Source organism: Hyla sarda, chromosome 1 (assembly GCF_029499605.1).
Source record: "Hyla sarda isolate aHylSar1 chromosome 1, aHylSar1.hap1, whole genome shotgun sequence".
Classification (NCBI taxonomy): Eukaryota; Metazoa; Chordata; class Amphibia; order Anura; family Hylidae; genus Hyla; species Hyla sarda.
Genome location: NC_079189.1, coordinates 539,519,290 through 539,538,058, shown reverse-complemented (window position 1 = coordinate 539,538,058; position 18,769 = coordinate 539,519,290). Strand labels below are relative to the sequence as shown.

The 18,769-nt window shown below is 41.6% G+C and overlaps 1 protein-coding gene and 1 long non-coding RNA gene across 9 annotated transcripts in view; one reads left to right on the top strand and one right to left on the bottom strand.

Annotated features, from left to right (window-relative positions):
* Positions 1-2,795, top strand: part of ELOVL7 (ELOVL fatty acid elongase 7) — a 95,574-nt gene extending 92,779 nt beyond the window's left edge. For all 7 annotated transcript variants that reach the window (XM_056541089.1, XM_056541073.1, XM_056541107.1 and 4 more), the window contains one exon: positions 2,055-2,795. In XM_056541089.1, coding sequence (XP_056397064.1) covers positions 2,055-2,282 — 228 coding nt within the window. In that variant the 3' untranslated portion in view covers positions 2,283-2,795. The remainder of the gene's footprint in view (positions 1-2,054) is intronic.
* LOC130291821 (uncharacterized) lies at positions 1,674-16,491 on the bottom strand. Of its 2 annotated transcripts, XR_008848041.1 has the most exons (4): positions 16,394-16,491; positions 8,744-8,863; positions 7,009-7,048; positions 6,168-6,290 (listed from the first exon to the last, which is right to left on the bottom strand). It is a non-coding gene; the product is annotated as an uncharacterized LOC130291821 (long non-coding RNA). The 2 variants fall into 2 exon arrangements; XR_008848040.1 differs by lacking the exons at positions 6,168-6,290; positions 7,009-7,048 and adding an exon at positions 1,674-2,227.
* Between the last annotated feature and the right edge of the window lie 2,278 nt (positions 16,492-18,769).

The window sequence follows — 18,769 nt, the reverse complement described above, 5'->3', positions numbered from 1 at the left end:
ATAGGGACCTAAAACACTGCACACACTGATCTTCATCATTGATCACTGGTTTCTCATAGGAAACCACTGATTGATGATTCTGCCGCTTGACTGCTCATGTCTGGATCTCAGGCACTGAGCAGTCATTCGGCGATCGGACAGTGAGGAGGCAGGTAGGGACCCTCCTGCTGTCCTGTAAGCTGTTTGGGATGCCGCGATTTCTCCGCGGCTATCCCGAACAGCCCACTGAGTTAAACGGCAGCTTTTACTTTCACTTTTAGCCGCGCGGCTCAGCTCTGAGCGCACGGCGCCGCGATCGGTGCTGCGCGCTATTAGCAGCTTCACTATGATGCCGGGCCCGCCGTGATATGATGCGGGGTTACCGTGTAACCCCGCGTTATATCACGGGAGCAGGACCAAGGACAGGGGGGGGGGGGCGCGATGTGTAGGGATACCTGCTTAATGATTTCTGCAGGCATCCTGGTCCGGTCCCCAACCGGCTAGTGGCAGGGACTGGAATTCCCACGGGCGTATGCATACGCCCTACGTCCTTAAGGACTCAGGATGCAGGGCGTATGCATACGCCCTACGTCCTGAAAAGGTTAAAGGGGTATTCCGGGCAAAAACATCTTCTTATACCCTATCCAAAGGATAGGGGATAAGATGTCTGATCACGGGGGGCCCGCTGCTGAGAACCCCCACAATCTCCCTGCAGCACCCGTATTCTATACGGGTGCTGAATCTCCAGTTTCGAAAACCTCCGGGTTTCCGGGACTGGGGACATGACGTCATGCCACGTCCCCTCCATTCATGTCTAAGGGAGGGTGCCCAGTCCAGGCATGGCAGGGCATGTTTAGGGGCACTGTCATTTGAATAAACAAGTCAAAAGTTTAGATTGCGCCAGGTTTCAGTCCTGAGACCTGCTATGATAGCGAGGTATAAGCATGAGAAGTGTCCGGCAGCACAAGCTTTACTCCCAGGCTGTCAATTAAATCCGTAAGTTCATCATTGCAGCAGATCTCAGGACCCGGTGTGATATAAAATTTTGACATGACAAAAGTTATTTTCAAATGACAATGAGGCTTTAATGACGGACTGTAGCGGTGACCTGCTTTGGCAGCAATTGGCTAACTGTGCTGTTCTTCTTGGATCAGATACCAAGTTGTATGTATGACTTTTCAATTTTTGCTAAATATTTACAGGGTCAGACAATCCTTTTTATAAAAAAAAAAAAAAAAAAAAAACACTAGAAAAACAACACTTGAAGTATTTTTTCTGAAGAATTGAGCAACCTATGGAATATGTTTACACGCAGCAGATTTTTTTTTCTGAAATTTTTGCAACTAAAGATCCATTCCCTTCATCTGGATGTGGTTGTTTTTGGCGGCTATCACATGGATTTCTAAACTATTCAGATTAATATAACAGTAGCTAAAATTTTAAAAACAAAACTTCCAAGTGTGAACATAGCACTAGAGAGGGTCCCTCTTAAACTTTGATTCCTCACTGCATAGAGATGGTTAAGAAATAACTAAATAAAACAGAATCTCACTTGTATTAATATTATCTTATTCTGTTTTTAGCCTTATTTTATTTTACGGCTGTGTTTTTTGAAGTTTTGTGACAAAATGTATCCAACCTAACTTATCACCATTAATTCATATAGCTTAAAAGAAAAATAACCCCTCTCCATATCCATGCCCAGTTTACTAATATGATTCACAAAATTACGGGCACAATTTATACACTGTGTATTTCTGCCAAAAACTTGCTCAGAGCTTAATACACGTGGGCCACTTGCTTTACTTTACTAGTGATTTTTTTTACTTACTTTAAGGGGCAAATGCTCTTTAGTTCAAATGTAATTTTTTTGGGAGAATACAATTGGAACACAAATTTCAAATGTAAAATTAAATTATATTTACTTTGCTAAAAACGAATCTAGTCCACATATTGTTGGGTGATAACGCGATCAGGAACAATTATACTTATACTTATAAATGTACTTATACATGTTAATTATGCAATTATACATGTTAATTATTTCCTCTTCTTTTTTTTTTTCCACCCCATAGACGCAGTTTATCATGGTCACTTTCCATATCAGCCAGTTCTTCATCATAAAAGATTGTCCGTACCAGTACCCGATCTTCTTATACATCATTTGGCTGTATGGAGTCATCTTCTTAATCCTGTTCCTCAATTTTTGGTTCCATGCCTACACTAAGGGTCAAAGGCTTCCAAAAACCTATCAGAATGGTAAAGCACTTCAGAATGGACATGTAAAAGACAAATACCATTGATTACACTGGAAACTACCTACCTGTACCTGGGCCGTGGTACCGTGAACTACTTGACAATCAAGCATACATTGGCTACCAACAAAAAATATTTGCACTTTTTTTTCCAACAAGACGTCAAATCTGTATTTTTAGTGTAATTTATTTGGGATTGTATGCTGATGACAAAACTGCATACGGTTTCAGTGTTTTTTTTGTTGTTTCAACCATTGTACATATATATTTATCTGTTAGTCGCCCATGAAGCTCAGTTCTCTCCTTTTGTACACACGGATAGATATGAAAAGTATTTTCTTTTTACTTTGAACATCCCTAAGAACCACAATCCAATGGTATGTGACTATCTAAGGCATCAACCTTGAATGAATGATCTTGGATTTGGCCATGAATGATTGTCCTAGTGCCGAGACATGACAAAGGTTGCAAGCTTGCAATATATGCATCAAAGGCTGAAAGGCAGCACTAAAAGTCCAATTTTGTACAAATTGTGCCAAAATAAAATAAAAAATGTATAAATCTGCCTGACATATTGTGTGTAATGATGGGGCATATATTTCAGGGGATGGAACAGAACAAAAAAGTCCTACCAGTCCAGTATATTTTGGGGTGATTGTTTGGCTGCTTTCATCTGTTGACGGAGGTGACAAAAAATTTTAGGGGCAGGTTTCATAATAGTGTTGTATGAAAAATCTGATCTGAGGTTTAGACTTGTTTAACTTCTCATACCAACTTCTCATACCCTGTGTGGGTTGTGGGACTGTGGGTTGTGGGACTACATGAAATAGTGACTATAGGACAAATATTTACAATCCAAAATGTTCAATTTGCCCAAAGAATGAACTAAACTTCGCCCCCCTCTAGTGATGGAAAGCAGGGAGCCTGCATCATTCCCTAATAAGTCCTACATTGGTTCAATGCAGGATATGTGAAAATTCCCCCCCCCCCCCCCCCAATCTTCCTTGAGGTTTTGTACCATTTTAGTGATATTCTTCTACTTGGCTTTTATTGGAGCTAAAATTACTGCAACCACACACACTTGCACTCCACAATGAATTTTGCAAGTGTCTCACCTTGTGCACAGTGGTCACTACTTCTTACCCCTTCTGTTTGGAAGAACAAATCCCTGCCATGCTCCGCCACTTGATTCAAAGCAAGCATAATGTTACTGCAGTTGGCACGGTTTTGGGCAGACATTCTGTGCACAGCAGAGGCAGACTGATTCAGTTGGCCCGAGGACTGCTCGGCCATGCACCGTTTCCACAGACAAAAAAGCAAAGCAGATTTTGCCGAAAAAATTAACCTTGATCATTCTTTCAGCGAAATCTGGAATTTAAATTCTGCGGCATGAAATTCTGCAGTGGGCACTGTGCAGTAGAATTCCATTTGAAGACAATGAGAGGTTTGTGCATAAGAGTTCTATAGTGTTAATCCTTTGAGCAGAAATACAAAGTCTCATTGACTTCAGAAGGATTTTACTCACAAATTCTGCCTCTGATGGACTGACTAAGCCCTGTCTGCAAATCCAAGTATGCACAATGGACACCAATAGCGGTCCATGCAAGGCAAGTCCCTGAGGTCATTGCCTACAACAGGAAATCTAACAGCACATGTGCCACTAATGGTATCCACAGTGCAAGTACAGGGTTTATAGACAGGGCTGGGCACTGACAGCCAAGCCCTGTAGTGTAGAGCAAACAAGAAAGGGGAAAAAGAGCCAGGGGTTAATGCCCAACTGTGACACTTTAGCAGCTCTGCACTGCCTCCTGTACATTTTGGAATGGAAGAAAAACTGCAAATTTATACATTTGGGAATAAACATAGGGTAATAAACTATTTTGTAACTGCCGTTTTACAGCTGATTTTCAGACGTACGGATCTTTAAAACTGAGTAATTTTGTAGTGTGAAAGAACCCTAAGAGTGTTGGGTTTTTATTAGAGTGGAATGATGTTTCAGACTTCCATGATTCCTTTCTATTTATTATGGGGATTCACAGGTCGGGAAAGTTCTAACCAACTTTTTCTTGGAGTTAATTTCCAGCCATTTATTCACAGGATTGTGTGAATTTAATAGTAAATAGGTTGGGTTGTGAGAACACGCCCCTTTTGTGGCTGACTATGCTCCTTTTTAAGGTCTGTAGGTTTGGGGCATTGTGCCACATTTTGGTACACAACTTGACAAAAGGAGGTCGGGTTTACAATAATATATCAGGGCCAGTATGCAGGCAGACGTGATCTTTATACAGGGCACGGTGCTGTGAGCCAAGCCCTGTATATCAGTCATTCAGAGCACAGAAGCCAGAAGGCAAGCAAGGTTGCAGCACTTCAGCTGTTTGGCACCGCCTCTTTGACACTTTAGCCCAGAATAAATGCCTTATTTTATAACTTCTCCAAAAGGCCATCAGCTTCATCTTTATAAAATGTTTTATATTATTGCATCATTATGTCAGATTATGTCTACAACTTAAGTTAGTGATTCACTTTAAACTAACTATAGTTGTGTTAGGGCATTATTGTGGGAGGCTGCAGTACAAGGACAATATCTGGCAATGCTATTGTGGTACTGACTATTCTTGTAAAGTAAGTGTGCTTAACCTAATTGTGTAGTTTAAATTACTGCAATCGCTCTGGCCAAGCTCCCTGGTGAGCCTTATTGTGGACAAGGATTGATGTAAATGGTGACAATCTCTATACAGCATCAATGGAATATGATGATGCTATATAAGCAACAAAAATTATATGTATGGGATACTAAATGCTGGGCCTAACAGAGGTCTAGGGGAATTATCACAACTCTTTTGGCATGTAAACTTACATGAACTATAAACTCCCCCATAGTGAACAATTCTACATTGTCATTTGATGCAGTGATGACTGTCCTTTCCTGTCTGTCTCTATCTTTTGGTCTCAGAAGACCTCTTGTGGTCATTCTCTCTTCCTACATCTACTTCTCCTTTCAAATTAGCACTTTCTACCTCTAGCTAATACTTTCAAGGGGGTTTCCAGACCTTTAATATTGATTGTCTACCCTTAGGTTAGGCCGGCAATATTAAATTGGTGGTGGTCCGACTCCCAGCACCCTTATCGAACAGCTGATGAAGGGGATTCTGGTACTCGTGCACAGGGCTGCCATCAGAAATTTTGGGACTCCTTACATAGCTCAAGGCCAGAACCCCCCCTGAATACCCCTCGCTGTACCGCCAATTGCACGTATCAGGTCGTGCATTACAAATGTGGCTGCTACCCACTGGGTACTTTTATTTCCCCTTTTATTACTCCCCTGTGCCATTTCATCACCCCCTGTGCTATTTAATTTCCCCCCCCCCTTATCACCCCCCTCCTCCGTATCATTTAATTTGACTGTGCCATTATATTCCCTCTCTTGATCCGCCCAATGCTACTTCATTCCTCTCCCATGAACCCCCTGTGCCACATTTTTCCCTCCAATGATCTTTCCCTGTGCCATTTCATCCCCCCACTTTATCAACCCATGTGTCACATTATTCCCCCCCCCATGCACCATTTATTTCCCCCCTTTATCCCTCTTGTGATCTCCGTGCCACTTTATCCCCCCCCAGCTCTGATCCCCTTCTGCCATTTTATCCCCCTCTTCTGATCTCTGTGACACTTTATCCCCCTCTCTGATCAACCCCTGCCACTTTATTCCCCTCCCTGTGTGAAATAATCTACCCCTGTGCCACATCATTTCCTTCTGTCCTTCTCCCCCTGAGCCCCTGTTGTACTCCTCACCTGGCCAGCAGGTTCAGGTGTAGTGGCTCGGAGTAACATGCACTGCTCACTGATTTAAAGCGACCAGTGAGGCTGTGGGCACTGACGAGTGACGCTCCTGACGTCACACAATGGAGATTGTCAGGAGCATCACTCATTAGTCGGCATCCTCCACTGCTCACTTTAAATCAGTGAGTAGCACTGGTGGATGTACAGAAGTAGAAGACCGCTGTTTCTGTTCTGGGACTGCTGCAGAGGGGTGCAGCGGGGTCTCGAGCTGCAACACTGCAAAAAAAAAAAAAAAAAAGTGTGAAAAAATAGTTAAAGATCATTTAACACCTTCCCTAATAAAAGTAAGAATCACCCCCCTTTTCCCATTTAAAAAAAAAAGTGTAAATAAAATTAAACATATTTGGTATCGCCGCGTGCGGAAATGTCCAAACTATAAAAATATTTCATTAATTAAACCACATGGTCAAGTCCAAAACAGCGTATTTGTGGTCACTTTTTATATCATGAAAAATTGAATAAAAAGCAATCAAAAAGTCTGATCAATATAAAAATGGTACCACTAAAAACTTCAGATCACGGCGCAAAAAATGAGCCCTCATTTTTCCGTACACGGAAAAATAAAGTTATAGGTGTCAGAAGATGACAATTTTAAACGTATACATTTTCCTGCATGTAGTTATGATTTTTTTTTTACAGGTAATACAAAATCAAACCTATATACAGTCATGGCCGTAAATGTTGGCTCCCCTGAAATTTTTCAAGAAAATTAAGTGTTTCTCACAGAAATGGATTGCAGTAACACATGTTTTGCTATACACATTTATTCTCATTGTGTGTATTGGAACTAAACCAAAAAAAGGGAGGAAAAAAAGCAAACTGGACATAATGTCACACCAAACTCCAAAAATGGGCTGGACAAAATTATTGGCACCCTTTCAAAATTGTGGAAAAATAAGATTGTTTCAAGCATGTGATGCTCCTTTAAACTCACCTGGGGCAAGTAACAGGTGTGGGCAACATAAAAATCACACCTGAAAGCAGATAAAAAGGAGAGAAGTTCACTTAGTCTTTGCATTGTGTGTCTGTGTGTGCCACACTAAGCATGGACAACAGAAAGAGGAGAAGAGAACTGTCTGGGGACTTGAGAACCAAAATTGCGGAAAAGTATCAACAATCTCAAGGTTACAAGTCCATCTCCAGAGAACTAGATTTGCCTTTGTCCACAGTGCGCAACAGTATCAAGAAGTTTGCAACCCATGGCACTGTAGCTAATCTCCCTGAGCGTGGATGGAAGAGGAAAATAGATGAAAGGTGTCAACGCAGGATAGTCCGGATGGTGGATAAGCAGCCCCAAACAAGTTCCATAGATATTCAAACAGTCCTGCAGGCTCAGGGAGCATCAGTGTCAGCGCAACTATCCATCAACATTTAAATTAAATGAAATGCTATTGCAGGAGACTCAGGAGGACCTCGCTGCTGATACAGAGACATAACAAAGCAAGACTACATTTTGCCAAAATGAACTTGAGTAAGCCAAAATCCTTCTGGGAAAACGTCTCGTGGAAAGATAAGACCAAGATAGATGTCACGCGAGCGCTCCGGGTGCTGCTGCCTTCCCGGAGCGCTCATGGCGTTCCTCTGGCTGCAGCGCTCCGGACGGCATTGCTGACCGCGAGCGCTGCTCTCTGGTCCCCGGAGGGGATGTGATCCGAGGCACGGCTCGTGTCCGCCCTCGGATTGCGCCCCGTCTCTCTCACCTCTCGCTCCCGTCTGCTTCCTCCCGGCACGCGCGGTCCCGCTCCCTAGGGCGCGCGCGCGCCGACTTGCTTAAATTTAAAGGGCCAGTACACCACTAATTGGTGCCTGGCCCAATCACGCCCTAATGTATAAAAACCCACTTCCCCTTCCTCTCCTCGCCGGATCTTGTTGCCTTGTGCCCTGAGAAAGCGTTATTCTGTGTCCCAAGCCTGTGTACCTAGACCTTCTGCTGTTGCCCCTGACTACGAACCTCGCTGCCTGCCCTGACCTTCTGCTACGTCTGACCTCGCCTCTGTCTAGTCCTTGTGTACCGCGCCAGTCTCAGCTGCCAGAGAGGTCGAGTCGCTACTGGGGAACACGACCTGGTAGTTACTGCCGCAGCAAGTCCATCCTGCTTTGCGGCTGGCTCTGGTGAACACCAGTAACTGCTTAGAACCGATTCCCCAGTACGGCCCGCGTCATCGCCTCTCTGGTACAGGGGATCCACCTCCAGTGTCATCACCAGCCGCTAGCCCGGATCCTGACAATAGAGCTTTTTGGTAAAGCACATTATTCTATTATTTACCGAAAATGGAATGAGGCCTTCAAAGAAAAGAACACAGTGCCTACAGTGAAATATGGGGAGGTTCAATGATGTTTTGGGGTTGTTTTGGGTGCCTTGAATGTGTACAAGACCATTAAATCTGAGGATTACCAACGGATTTTGGGTCGTACTGTACAGCCCATTGTTAGAAAGCTGGGTTTGCGTCCAAGATCTTGGGTCTTCCAGCAGGACAATGACCCCAAACATACATCAAAAAGCACCCAGAAATGGATGACAAGTTTTAAATGGCACTATTGTTTTAAATGGGCACTGTCAGAAACAAAACTTTTTATATGTTTATCTTGGCAAAACATTAACCTTTCTAATATACTTTTCTAATATACAAAATTTTATTTAAAAAAAAGACCATTAGGGGTCCCCATACCATTCAGAACATAACCTTAACCAACTGCAGCATCATCTTTGTCTCAGCTGAAGTACAGGAAGTAGGGGCGGGACTCGCACTCCTCTATGCAAACTTCTGTTTTGTCTATCAGACTTGTGCCTAAAAACAGAGAGGAAGGGATTACAGAGTAGCCTTCAGTGATTGGATAAAGAGACACAGCACAGCACAGTAGACTCGGGGATGAAAAGAATGCATGGTAAATAAAGGCGGGCTCAGTGCTTGCCTCAGACATGCTCCTTCCTGAGCAGTGGATGTCAGAATGAGTGAGCAGCAGAACAGAGGGATTTTGTGAGCCAAATACAGAAGCTAGAAACATAAAAAAGACATGTAAATCATCTGTATGACCTAGTGAGTAACGTATAAAAGCATAATTTTTTTTCTGTGATTTGACAGGTTCTCTTTAAGTATATATGTTAAAAAGTATAGCAGATGCACACAGCTGAGGAGTCATATTGATGCATCCCTTATGATAAACATATGGTGAACTCCGCATATGATTGAGAAAGTGTTCAGATGGGTCAGAGGCCCGCCTTTCTCTAGGTCGGTCATTTTGTTTCTTAAAACAATTATTAACCCCTTAAGGTTAAACCCAGGGTTTTTCAGTTTCTGCACTTTAGTTTTTTCCTCCTCACTTTTTAAAAATCATAACCCTTTAAATTTTCCACCAAAAATCCATATTATGGCTTATTTTTTTTGCGTCAACAATTCTACTTTGCAGCGACATTAGTAATTTTACCCAAAAATTCACGGCGAAACGGGAAAAAAATCATTGTGCGACAAAATCAAAGAAAAAACGAAATTTTGTAACTTTTGGGGGCTTACGTTTCTACGCAGTGCATATTTCTGTAAAAATTACACCTTATCAATATTCTGTACGTCCATATGGATAAAATGGTACCCTACTTATATAGGTTGGATATTGTCGTACTTCGGAAAAAAATCATAACTACATGCAGGAAAATGTATACGTTTAAATATGTCCTCTTTTGACCCCCGATAACTTTTTTCTTTTTCCACCTACAGGGCGGTATGAGGACTCATTTTTTTCGCCGTGATCGGAAGTTTTTATCGGTACCACGTTTTGATCAGACTTTTTGATCACTTTTTATTTATTTTTTAATGGTATAAAAAGTGACCAAAAATAAGCTTTTTGGACTTTGGAATTTTTTTACGTGTACGCCATTGACCGTGCCGGTAAATTAAAGATATATTTTTATAGTTCGGACATTTACGCACACTGCGATACCACATATGTTTATTTTTATTTACACTGTTATATTTTTTTTTATGGGAAAAGGGGGGTGATTCAAACTTTTATTAGGCAAGGGGTTAAATGACCTTTATTAACACTTTTTTTTTGCAGTGTTATAGCTCCCATAGGGACCTATAACACTGCACACACTGATCTCTTGCACAGATCACTGGCGTGTATTAATACGCCTGTGATCAGTGTTATCGGCGCTTGACTGCTCATGCCTGGACCTAAGGCACGGAGCAGTCATTCGTCGATTGGACACCAATGAGGCAGGTTAGAGCCCTCCCGGTGTCCTGTAAGCTGTTCGGGATGCCGGATTTCACCGCGGCGGTCCCAAACAGCCCGACTGAGCAGCCGGTTTACTTTCACTTTCATTTCAGACGCGGCGGTCGGCTTTGATCACCGCGTCTGAAGGGTTAATACAGGGCATCACCGTGATCGGTGATGTCCTGTATTAGCCGCGGGTCCCGGCCATTGATAGCCGCCGGGACAGATCCGATATGACGCGGGGACACCGCGTGACCCCGCGGCATATCGCGGGAGCCGGCGGAGGACGTACATATACGTCCTTCGTCGTTAAGGGGTTAAGCTGGTTATTGCCTCTAGAGAAGTCTTATGCAAAGTCTTAAGGTAATGTGTAATGTATAGTGCCTTTAGGAAGTCTTTAGTTTGCACAATGACTTGCGAAATCTATGCTGACATCACAGGGAACATCTGTCATAAACAATAAGCATAAAGGGGTACTCCCGTGGAAAACTTTTTTTTTTAAATCAACTGGTGCCAGAAAGTTAAACAGATTTGTAAATTACTTCTATTAAAAAATCTTAATCCTTCCAGTACTTTTTAGGGGCTGTATACTAAAGAGAAATCCAAAAAAGAAATGCATTTCATCTGATGTCCTGACCACAGTGCTCCTGACCTCTGCTGTCCATTTTAGGAACTGTCCAGAGTAGGAGAAAATCCCCATAGCAAACATATGCTGCTCTGGACAGTTCCTAAAATGGACAGCAGAGGTCAGCAGAGAGCACTGTGCTCGTGATGTCAGAGGAAATGCATTTCTTTTTGTGATTTCCTCTGTAGTATACAGGCCCTAAAAAGTACTGGAAGGACTGAGATTCTTTAATAGAAGTAATTTACAAATCTGTTTAACCTTTTGGCACCAGTTGATTTAAAAAAAAAGTTTTCAACAGGAGTACCCCTTTAATAAGATGTTACTGCAAAAAGGAGTTTATTGTAAACCAGCTTGTACATAGCTGAGACAATACTCGGATGCCTATATAAGTATTCTTAGCATATTAAGAACATTTCCCAAAAATTTCGGCAGGTGTCTTGCAACAATAAGGCCACCAGAGTGTGGTATCAATGAGTGGCCAGCTCCTGGAGAGCCAGCAGGACAGGCCAACGATCCTCTATGTCAGTGGTCTCCAAACTGTGGACCTCCAAATATTGCTAAATTACAACTCCCAGCATGCCTGGACAGCCATAGGCTGTCCGGGCATGCTGGGAGTTGTAGTTTTTCATCTAATTTTAAAAAGTATAACAAAATGATCTAGTGCAGTGTGTTATTATTCAACCTCTTAGTTACCACAAGGTACAATTCCTTTACCCATAGTCATACATGTTGCTGTAACTTTGATATTAACTTTGCTTTAAAAATGCTCAAAAGTCCATAGATACACTCCTAGGTGACCTAACAGTGTTATACAGGGGTTATAGGGCTCTTAGAGTTATACACACATTTATGGGCAATCAGTGATGTACAGGTTCAGACAGAACTAGTTAGGTCAAACCAGATCATTGGGGAACCAGCAGGACCAAACTTTTATAACGTCTGCTCTAGTTAGAACTCATTGTGTTATATATTAAAGTGTACCTGTCTGATGCCACAAAAAATTGTGTTACTCAGTACCTAATCCTGACCATGTACATCTATTTTTTATGCCTCTATCATCTATAGTTATTATAAAATCCATCTTTTCATTAGCTCACAGTGTTAGAAATCCTCTCAGGGGAAGGGGCGTGTCCCCCCTTGTAGTGCTGAGAGGTGATTGGTGTGTCTGTTCATGCAGCTTTGTACATGAATCATCGCTTGTCCATGACTCATGGACAAGCCTGATGCTGCTGCAGGACTGTTTTGTGTCCTAGTAGGTATGGAGACCCCTAGTGGTGGGATTTTCAGGAGCCATTTTCTTTATGAAATATTCAAACTTTTTTAGACAATCATATATTACAAAAGGTCTTGAATTTTTATAATTAACAACATATATCTTTGGATCTGACAGTGCCCATTTAAATTATTCACATGCATGCATATGTACAGACTATAACAAGCATTTAGGCCCCTTTCACACTGCCGTTGGTGCCCAGCAGTGTGACGGCTGCTGCAGAATAGCGGAAGAAAAATTACAGCATGTGCCGTCTTTCTCCCGCCATTCCTAATGCGTCCCGGCGGCACCCATAATAGTAAATGGGAGCCGCCTGGACCTGTTATTTGCCGTTGCTCCCCGTTAAGAGAATGGCCGTTAATGTCAGAAGAAAAAAAAAAGTGACTTTGACAACCGTTCTCGACGGGGAGCAACGGCAGTGTGAAAGAAGCCGTAAACAGTAACAAAAAACAATATGCTAAAAACCATGCAGCATTAGATGTCTCAGCAGTGCCACCTGGTGTCAAAAACAAACTCTACATCACCAGCAACATTGTCTGATCTGGTACATTTGGTCTGAAATTGAAAAGAAACAATACCTGTTCTGGATTAGCCTAAAGAGACAAAGCTAAACTACAAAGAATAATATATATATATATATATATATATATATATATATATATATATTTTTTTTTTTTTTTTTTTTTCAATATCTAACTTAAAGTGTGGCCTCAAAATGGTCCTTGTCACATAGTAAATTCATCATAATTCGATCATCAGTTCAATAGAAATTGGAATTTATCAGGACTTGAAAGCAAATAACTTCCGCATGAAACTGGTAAATTTTTGCACAATGGTTTAAATTTTTGTCCACAACTAAGGAAAGTAGGACATTTTGGGGACAAATTAGGCTTGGGCAAAAAAATTGCGACTTTTTAACTCTAGTGTTCTTGTTTCAAGCATTGATAAATACAGTTATAAAGATATTTTGCACTTTTGTTTTTTCCTCCTCACCTTTAAAAAATCATAATTCTTTCAATTTTGCACCTAGAAAATCCATATGATGGCTTATTTTTTGAGCCACCAATTCTACTTTGTAATGACATCAGTCATTTTACCCAAAAATCTACGGTGAAACAGTAAAAAAAACTTTTTGTGCGACAATATTGAAAAAAAAAAAACAAAGAAAAAAACATTTTGTATCTTTTGGGGGCTTCCGTTTCTACGCAGTAAATTTTTCGGTAAAAATAACACCTTATCATTATTCTGTAGGTCCATACGGTTAAAATGATACCCTACTTATATAGGTTGGATATTGTCGTACTTCTGGAAAAAATCATAACTACTTGCAGGAAAATTTATACATTTTAAAATTGTCATTTTCTGACCCGTATAACTTTTTAATTTTTCTGCGTATGGGGCGGTATGAGGGCTCATTTTTTGAACCGTGATCTGAAGTTTTTAACGGTACAATTTTTGTATTGATCGGACTTATTGATTGCTTTTTATAAATTTTTTCATTATATAAAAAGTGACCAAAAGTATGCTATTTTGGACCGTACGCCATTGACCGTGCGGTTTAATTAATGATCTATTTTTATATTCGAACATTTCCACATGCGGCGATACCACATGTTCATTTACACTGTTTTTGTTTTTTTTAAATGGGAAAAGGGGGGGTGATTCAAACTTTTATTAGAGAAGGGGTTAAATGATCTTTATTCACTTTTTTTTTTTCACTTTTTTTTGCAATGTTATAGACTCCATTTCCTCCCAATGTTACTTTATTTGTTACAGATTTTTTATTTTTAGCTATTGTTTTTTAGATAATTTAGTTTCAACTTACTGGTCTAAGTTGAAATCTGTTCCCTAAAATGATTACGTAAAATATTGGCCTGTAATTTAAAATCCTGATCCAGAATACAGATCTTCCTGATGCGCTGGTATTGTCCAAAAGGGACATTTTTGGTCCACCTTGGGTAATGACAGCTAGTATATTTAAAAAATGTTTACCGTATATACTCGAGTATAAGCCGAGTTTTTCAGCACGATTTTTCGTGCTGAAAACACCCCCCTCGGCTTATACTCGAGTGAACTCTCCACCCGCAGTGGTCTTCAACCTGCGGACCTCCAGAGGTTTCAAAACTACAACTCCCAGCAAGCCCGGGCAGCCATCGGCTGTCCGGGCTTGCTGGGAGTTATAGTTTTGAAACCTCCGGAGGTCCGCAGGTTGAAGACCACTGCGGCCTTCGACATCATCCAGCCCCCTCTCACCCCCTTTAGTTCTGTACAGTACTCACCTCCGCTCGGCGCTGGTCCGGTGCCGCAGGACTGTCCGGTGAGGAGGTGGTCCGGTGGGATAGTGGTTCCGGCCCCAGAATAGTCACGTTGCCTTGACAACGACGCAGAGGTACGTTCATTGCCAACGTACTTCTGCGTCATTGTCAAGGCAACGCCTCTATTCCGGGCCGGAAGCGCGGAGAAGAGGCGCCCCCAGTGAAGATAGCAGCCCGGAACCACTATCCCACCGGACCACCTCCTCACCGGACAGTCCTGCAGGACCGGACCAGCGCCGAGCGGAGATGAGTACTGTACAGAACTAAAGGGGGGCGAGAGGGGATGGATGATGTCGAAGGCCGCAGTGGTCTTCAACCTGCGGACCTCCGGAGGTTTCAAAACTACAACTCCCAGCAAGCCCGGACACCCGATGGCTGCCCGGGCTTGCTGGGAGTTGTAGTTTTGAAACCTCTGGAGGTCCGCAGGTTGAAGACCACTGCGGGCGGATGATGACAAGAGGATGATGAAGGGGGGGGGGTGTGGGATGATGAAGGGGGGGTGTGGGATGATGAAGGGGGGGTGTGGGATGATGAAGGGGGGTGTGTGGGATGATTACAAGGGGATGATGAAGGGGGTGGGGATGATGACAAGGGGATGATGAAGGGGGGTGTGGGATGATGACAGGCGATGATGATGAGGGTCTGGATGATGACAGGCGGTGATGATGATGAGGATGTTAATGATGGGGGTCTGGATGATGACAGGGGGGGATGATGTATTTCCCACCCTAGGCTTATACTCGAGTCAATAACTTTTCCTGGGATTTTGGGTTGAAATTAGGGGTCTCGGCTTATACTCGGGTCGGCTTATACTCGAGTATATACGGTACATCCTCTTGTTTAAAATAGTTTTTAGTTAAAATCTGATTTTCCAAATTTTTAAGAATTTCTAAGTTTCTAAAAACTTCTTTTTTCCACTAGAAAAACATAAGGTAAAAACCAGTCCCCATTCATTACATTTAGGAGGGTTAACAAATAACCCTGACTATAGATGACTTCATTAAAAGAGAAGATATTGTGGCAAGGAATAAATAAAATAGCATATCTAAAATACAATCGACCTGAATTTGATCTACTAATTCATCATTTTCCAAAAAATTTCTTATTGCAGCTATGCCCTTGTCCTCTAAAATATTTAAATAGAGGGTGCTGACATTTAAAGTAAAAAAAAAAAATTTGAATTAAACCTGCAGGCTTGTAGTTCAGCAATTAGTTGGGTGGAGTCTTTTAGAAAGGCCAGAAGCTCCATAACATATTGTTCATATAATGCAATAGATGACTTGTTATTGCACCAACACCCAATATAATTGGTCTGCCTGGGGGCTTGTCTTGATTTTTATGTACCTTAGGTAGATAATAAAAGGTGGGTAACTGATAAGATTTTATTTACAAAAAATCTTGTTCTCCTTGATTCAATATATTATGATCAATAGCATACTGTATCAAATTATACAGTATATGGCATAGCATTACACAATGTTAAATCTTACAACATGACGACATACGCTTAAAGGATAGGGGATAAGATGTCTGATCACGGGGCTCCTGCCGCTGGGGACCCATGCTATCTCTCCTGCAACACCCCCATGACATCACGATTCTCCGTCCCCTGCATCGCCCGTCATCAGCCAAAGAGTGATCCTCGCTATGTGCAGCTCAGAAATGGGAGTGCTGCAGGAGAGAATGTGGCAGGACCCCCGTGATCAGACATCTTATTCCCTATCCTTTGGATAGGGGATAAGATGTCTAGGGGCTGACTGCCCCTTTAAGAACGTACGCTGAGCCTTTGTCTGTAAGTGACTCCTCGCTGTGTGTTTAACGTGTACTATGGAAGATTTACTAATACAACAAAAAAATATGGATGGAGAGTGCCATTGATTCATTATCTACTTACCTGATGCGTCTTAACTTGGTCATGTGATCACCAGTCTAACCCACAGCAAGTTACAGGCTCAATGGGGAAGATTTATCAAAACCTGCCAAGAGAAAAAGTAGCTGAGTTGCCCATAGCAACCAATCAGATCGCTTCTTTCATTTTTCCAAGGCCTTTTCAAAAATGAAAGAAGCAATCCGATTGGTTGCTATGAGCAACTCAGCTACTTTTCCTCTAGACAGGTTTTGATAAATCTTCCCCCAGTATGTCAGAATAGGATGTCAGTCCTGGGTCAGTTTACCTCCCGTGAACTATGAGATGACATTGTGGTGGCCCGGTATAGGAGTTGCACCCCTGTACCCTTGATGCACTGTCAGGCAGCCTCCTTGCAGTGTCCCCTGGGCCCCCCTGCATCTATTTCCCTTGTACAGTTATTGTTATGCTATGTAATGTATATAAAATGTTGTAGCTTTAAGAAATGTGTCGTGATTGTAACCCAGTGAGGTACCAGTTACCTAAGGGTGACCTATGGGACCCCCTACTCTCCCCCATATAAGCCCTGGGTAGAGCTAGTTCTCTTCTCTTTGAGTGTTTGCTGAGCTACCGTGAGGTCAAGTCCTGTCAGAGGAGGCCAAAGGAGTCCAGAGGAGGCCAAAGTCTACCACGCAGCCACTAATCCACAAGTCCACTAACCCCCAGGTCCAAGTCAATGCCTGGTAAGCTACAAACGGGGTATAGTCAGTCTCAGTCAAGTCAGTCCAAGTCAAGTCTGTATCAAGTCAGCGTGGCCTCCATCCAAATTGTCCAAGTCCACTATAAGTCCCAGCAAGCCCTGTGGTCTCTGAAGTCACTGGTCACCTCCGTGGGCCTAACCAAGCTGTATAGACTGTTACACCTGTCTGACTCAGTAAAGCTGCCCTTGTTCCGTTACTTGGCGTTGGAGTCATTATTTGCCCTGTGCCTAGCCCAGGATCCAGTGGTATTCCTTCGAGTGGTGTAGAGGATAAACCATGCCCTGATGTCACGAACACAAGGGGTTAATGCCATCTGCCCCTAGGGTAATTCCATCTGCCCTGCATCACACTCTCACCACATCATGATCACCTACCAGATCCCTCCTGCTAGCTCCCAGACCCCTTCCTCCCCTCCCAGCTCTATCTGTATACTGCTGCTGCTATCTCTGGGATCAGGATATATAGTTGATATACAGCTTTGCTGAGTTTGTGTTCACACATTTTGTTTCTTGCTGTTTTTGTTTCTGTTTTTTTATGTGATTTTTCCAAAATTGTGGCAAAAAAGTATAATTTTACCACAACTGTGCAAATAATGGTAAAAATGATCTGTCATTTTTACTGATATTTTTTTTTTAAAAGCAGCAGAAAGAACCAAAATGCAGTAAAAACATGTAAAAATGAAGTAAACATACAATTGTGCGAACACAACCTAAAGGCTTGAAATCTTCACAAAACAGCTCAATTGTGATTATATTACTTTTGCTTCATGGCAATATTTTTTTCTAAATAACACAAATATATAACACAAAATATATCAAAAATCCACATGCTGTGAACTGACCCCGATCCAATTATAAATCTATTGTGTTCACCTGGCTGAACTCCGGCATCAGTAGCCTGATTAGAGTACCAGGTGCAGTGATCATTTGACTTACTCTTTCTCTGCAAAGCCAGGTGATTTATAAGACATAAGGATTTATCAGTCTTTACAGTGATGGATTTGCCTCCAATATGGAGCCTATCCCATGCCTACCACATCAGCATAAACAGGTAAGCACAAGGCATGCATACAAAACTCTACATTATTATGTAATCATAGCCCATACTGCAGTATATAAGAAAAGAAAATTCCCAGAGTGGTACTTTAAAGGTCAGATCAAATTTTACAACAGCCCCCCCCCCCCCCCCCAAGAAAAAAAAAAAAAAAAAAAAAAAATATATATATATATATATATATATATATATAAATATAAATATATATATATATATATATATATATATATATATATAAATAAATAAATAAATATATATATATATATATATATATATATATATATATACGGTATGTATAAATATATTTGAAAATGATCTAAGGTTGTAATATAGAAACTCCATATACTGTCAGAAAAAAATAAGAACTACAAACTGGAATGATCATGTTAGCATTTATAAGGAATTTTTAGAAAATACAAAAAATAAAATAATTTTTGGGCCCGGAACAGAAAAATAACAAACTATCAAATACATTTAAAGATGTTTTCTCAAGAAGACAACTGATACGCCTTATGTGATAATGAGGACCTATCTCTGAGTGCCAATCTACTGTATATAAATGGGTTCCATTCTGGCAGACTCCAACTGACCAATTGCTGGACACAGTTGT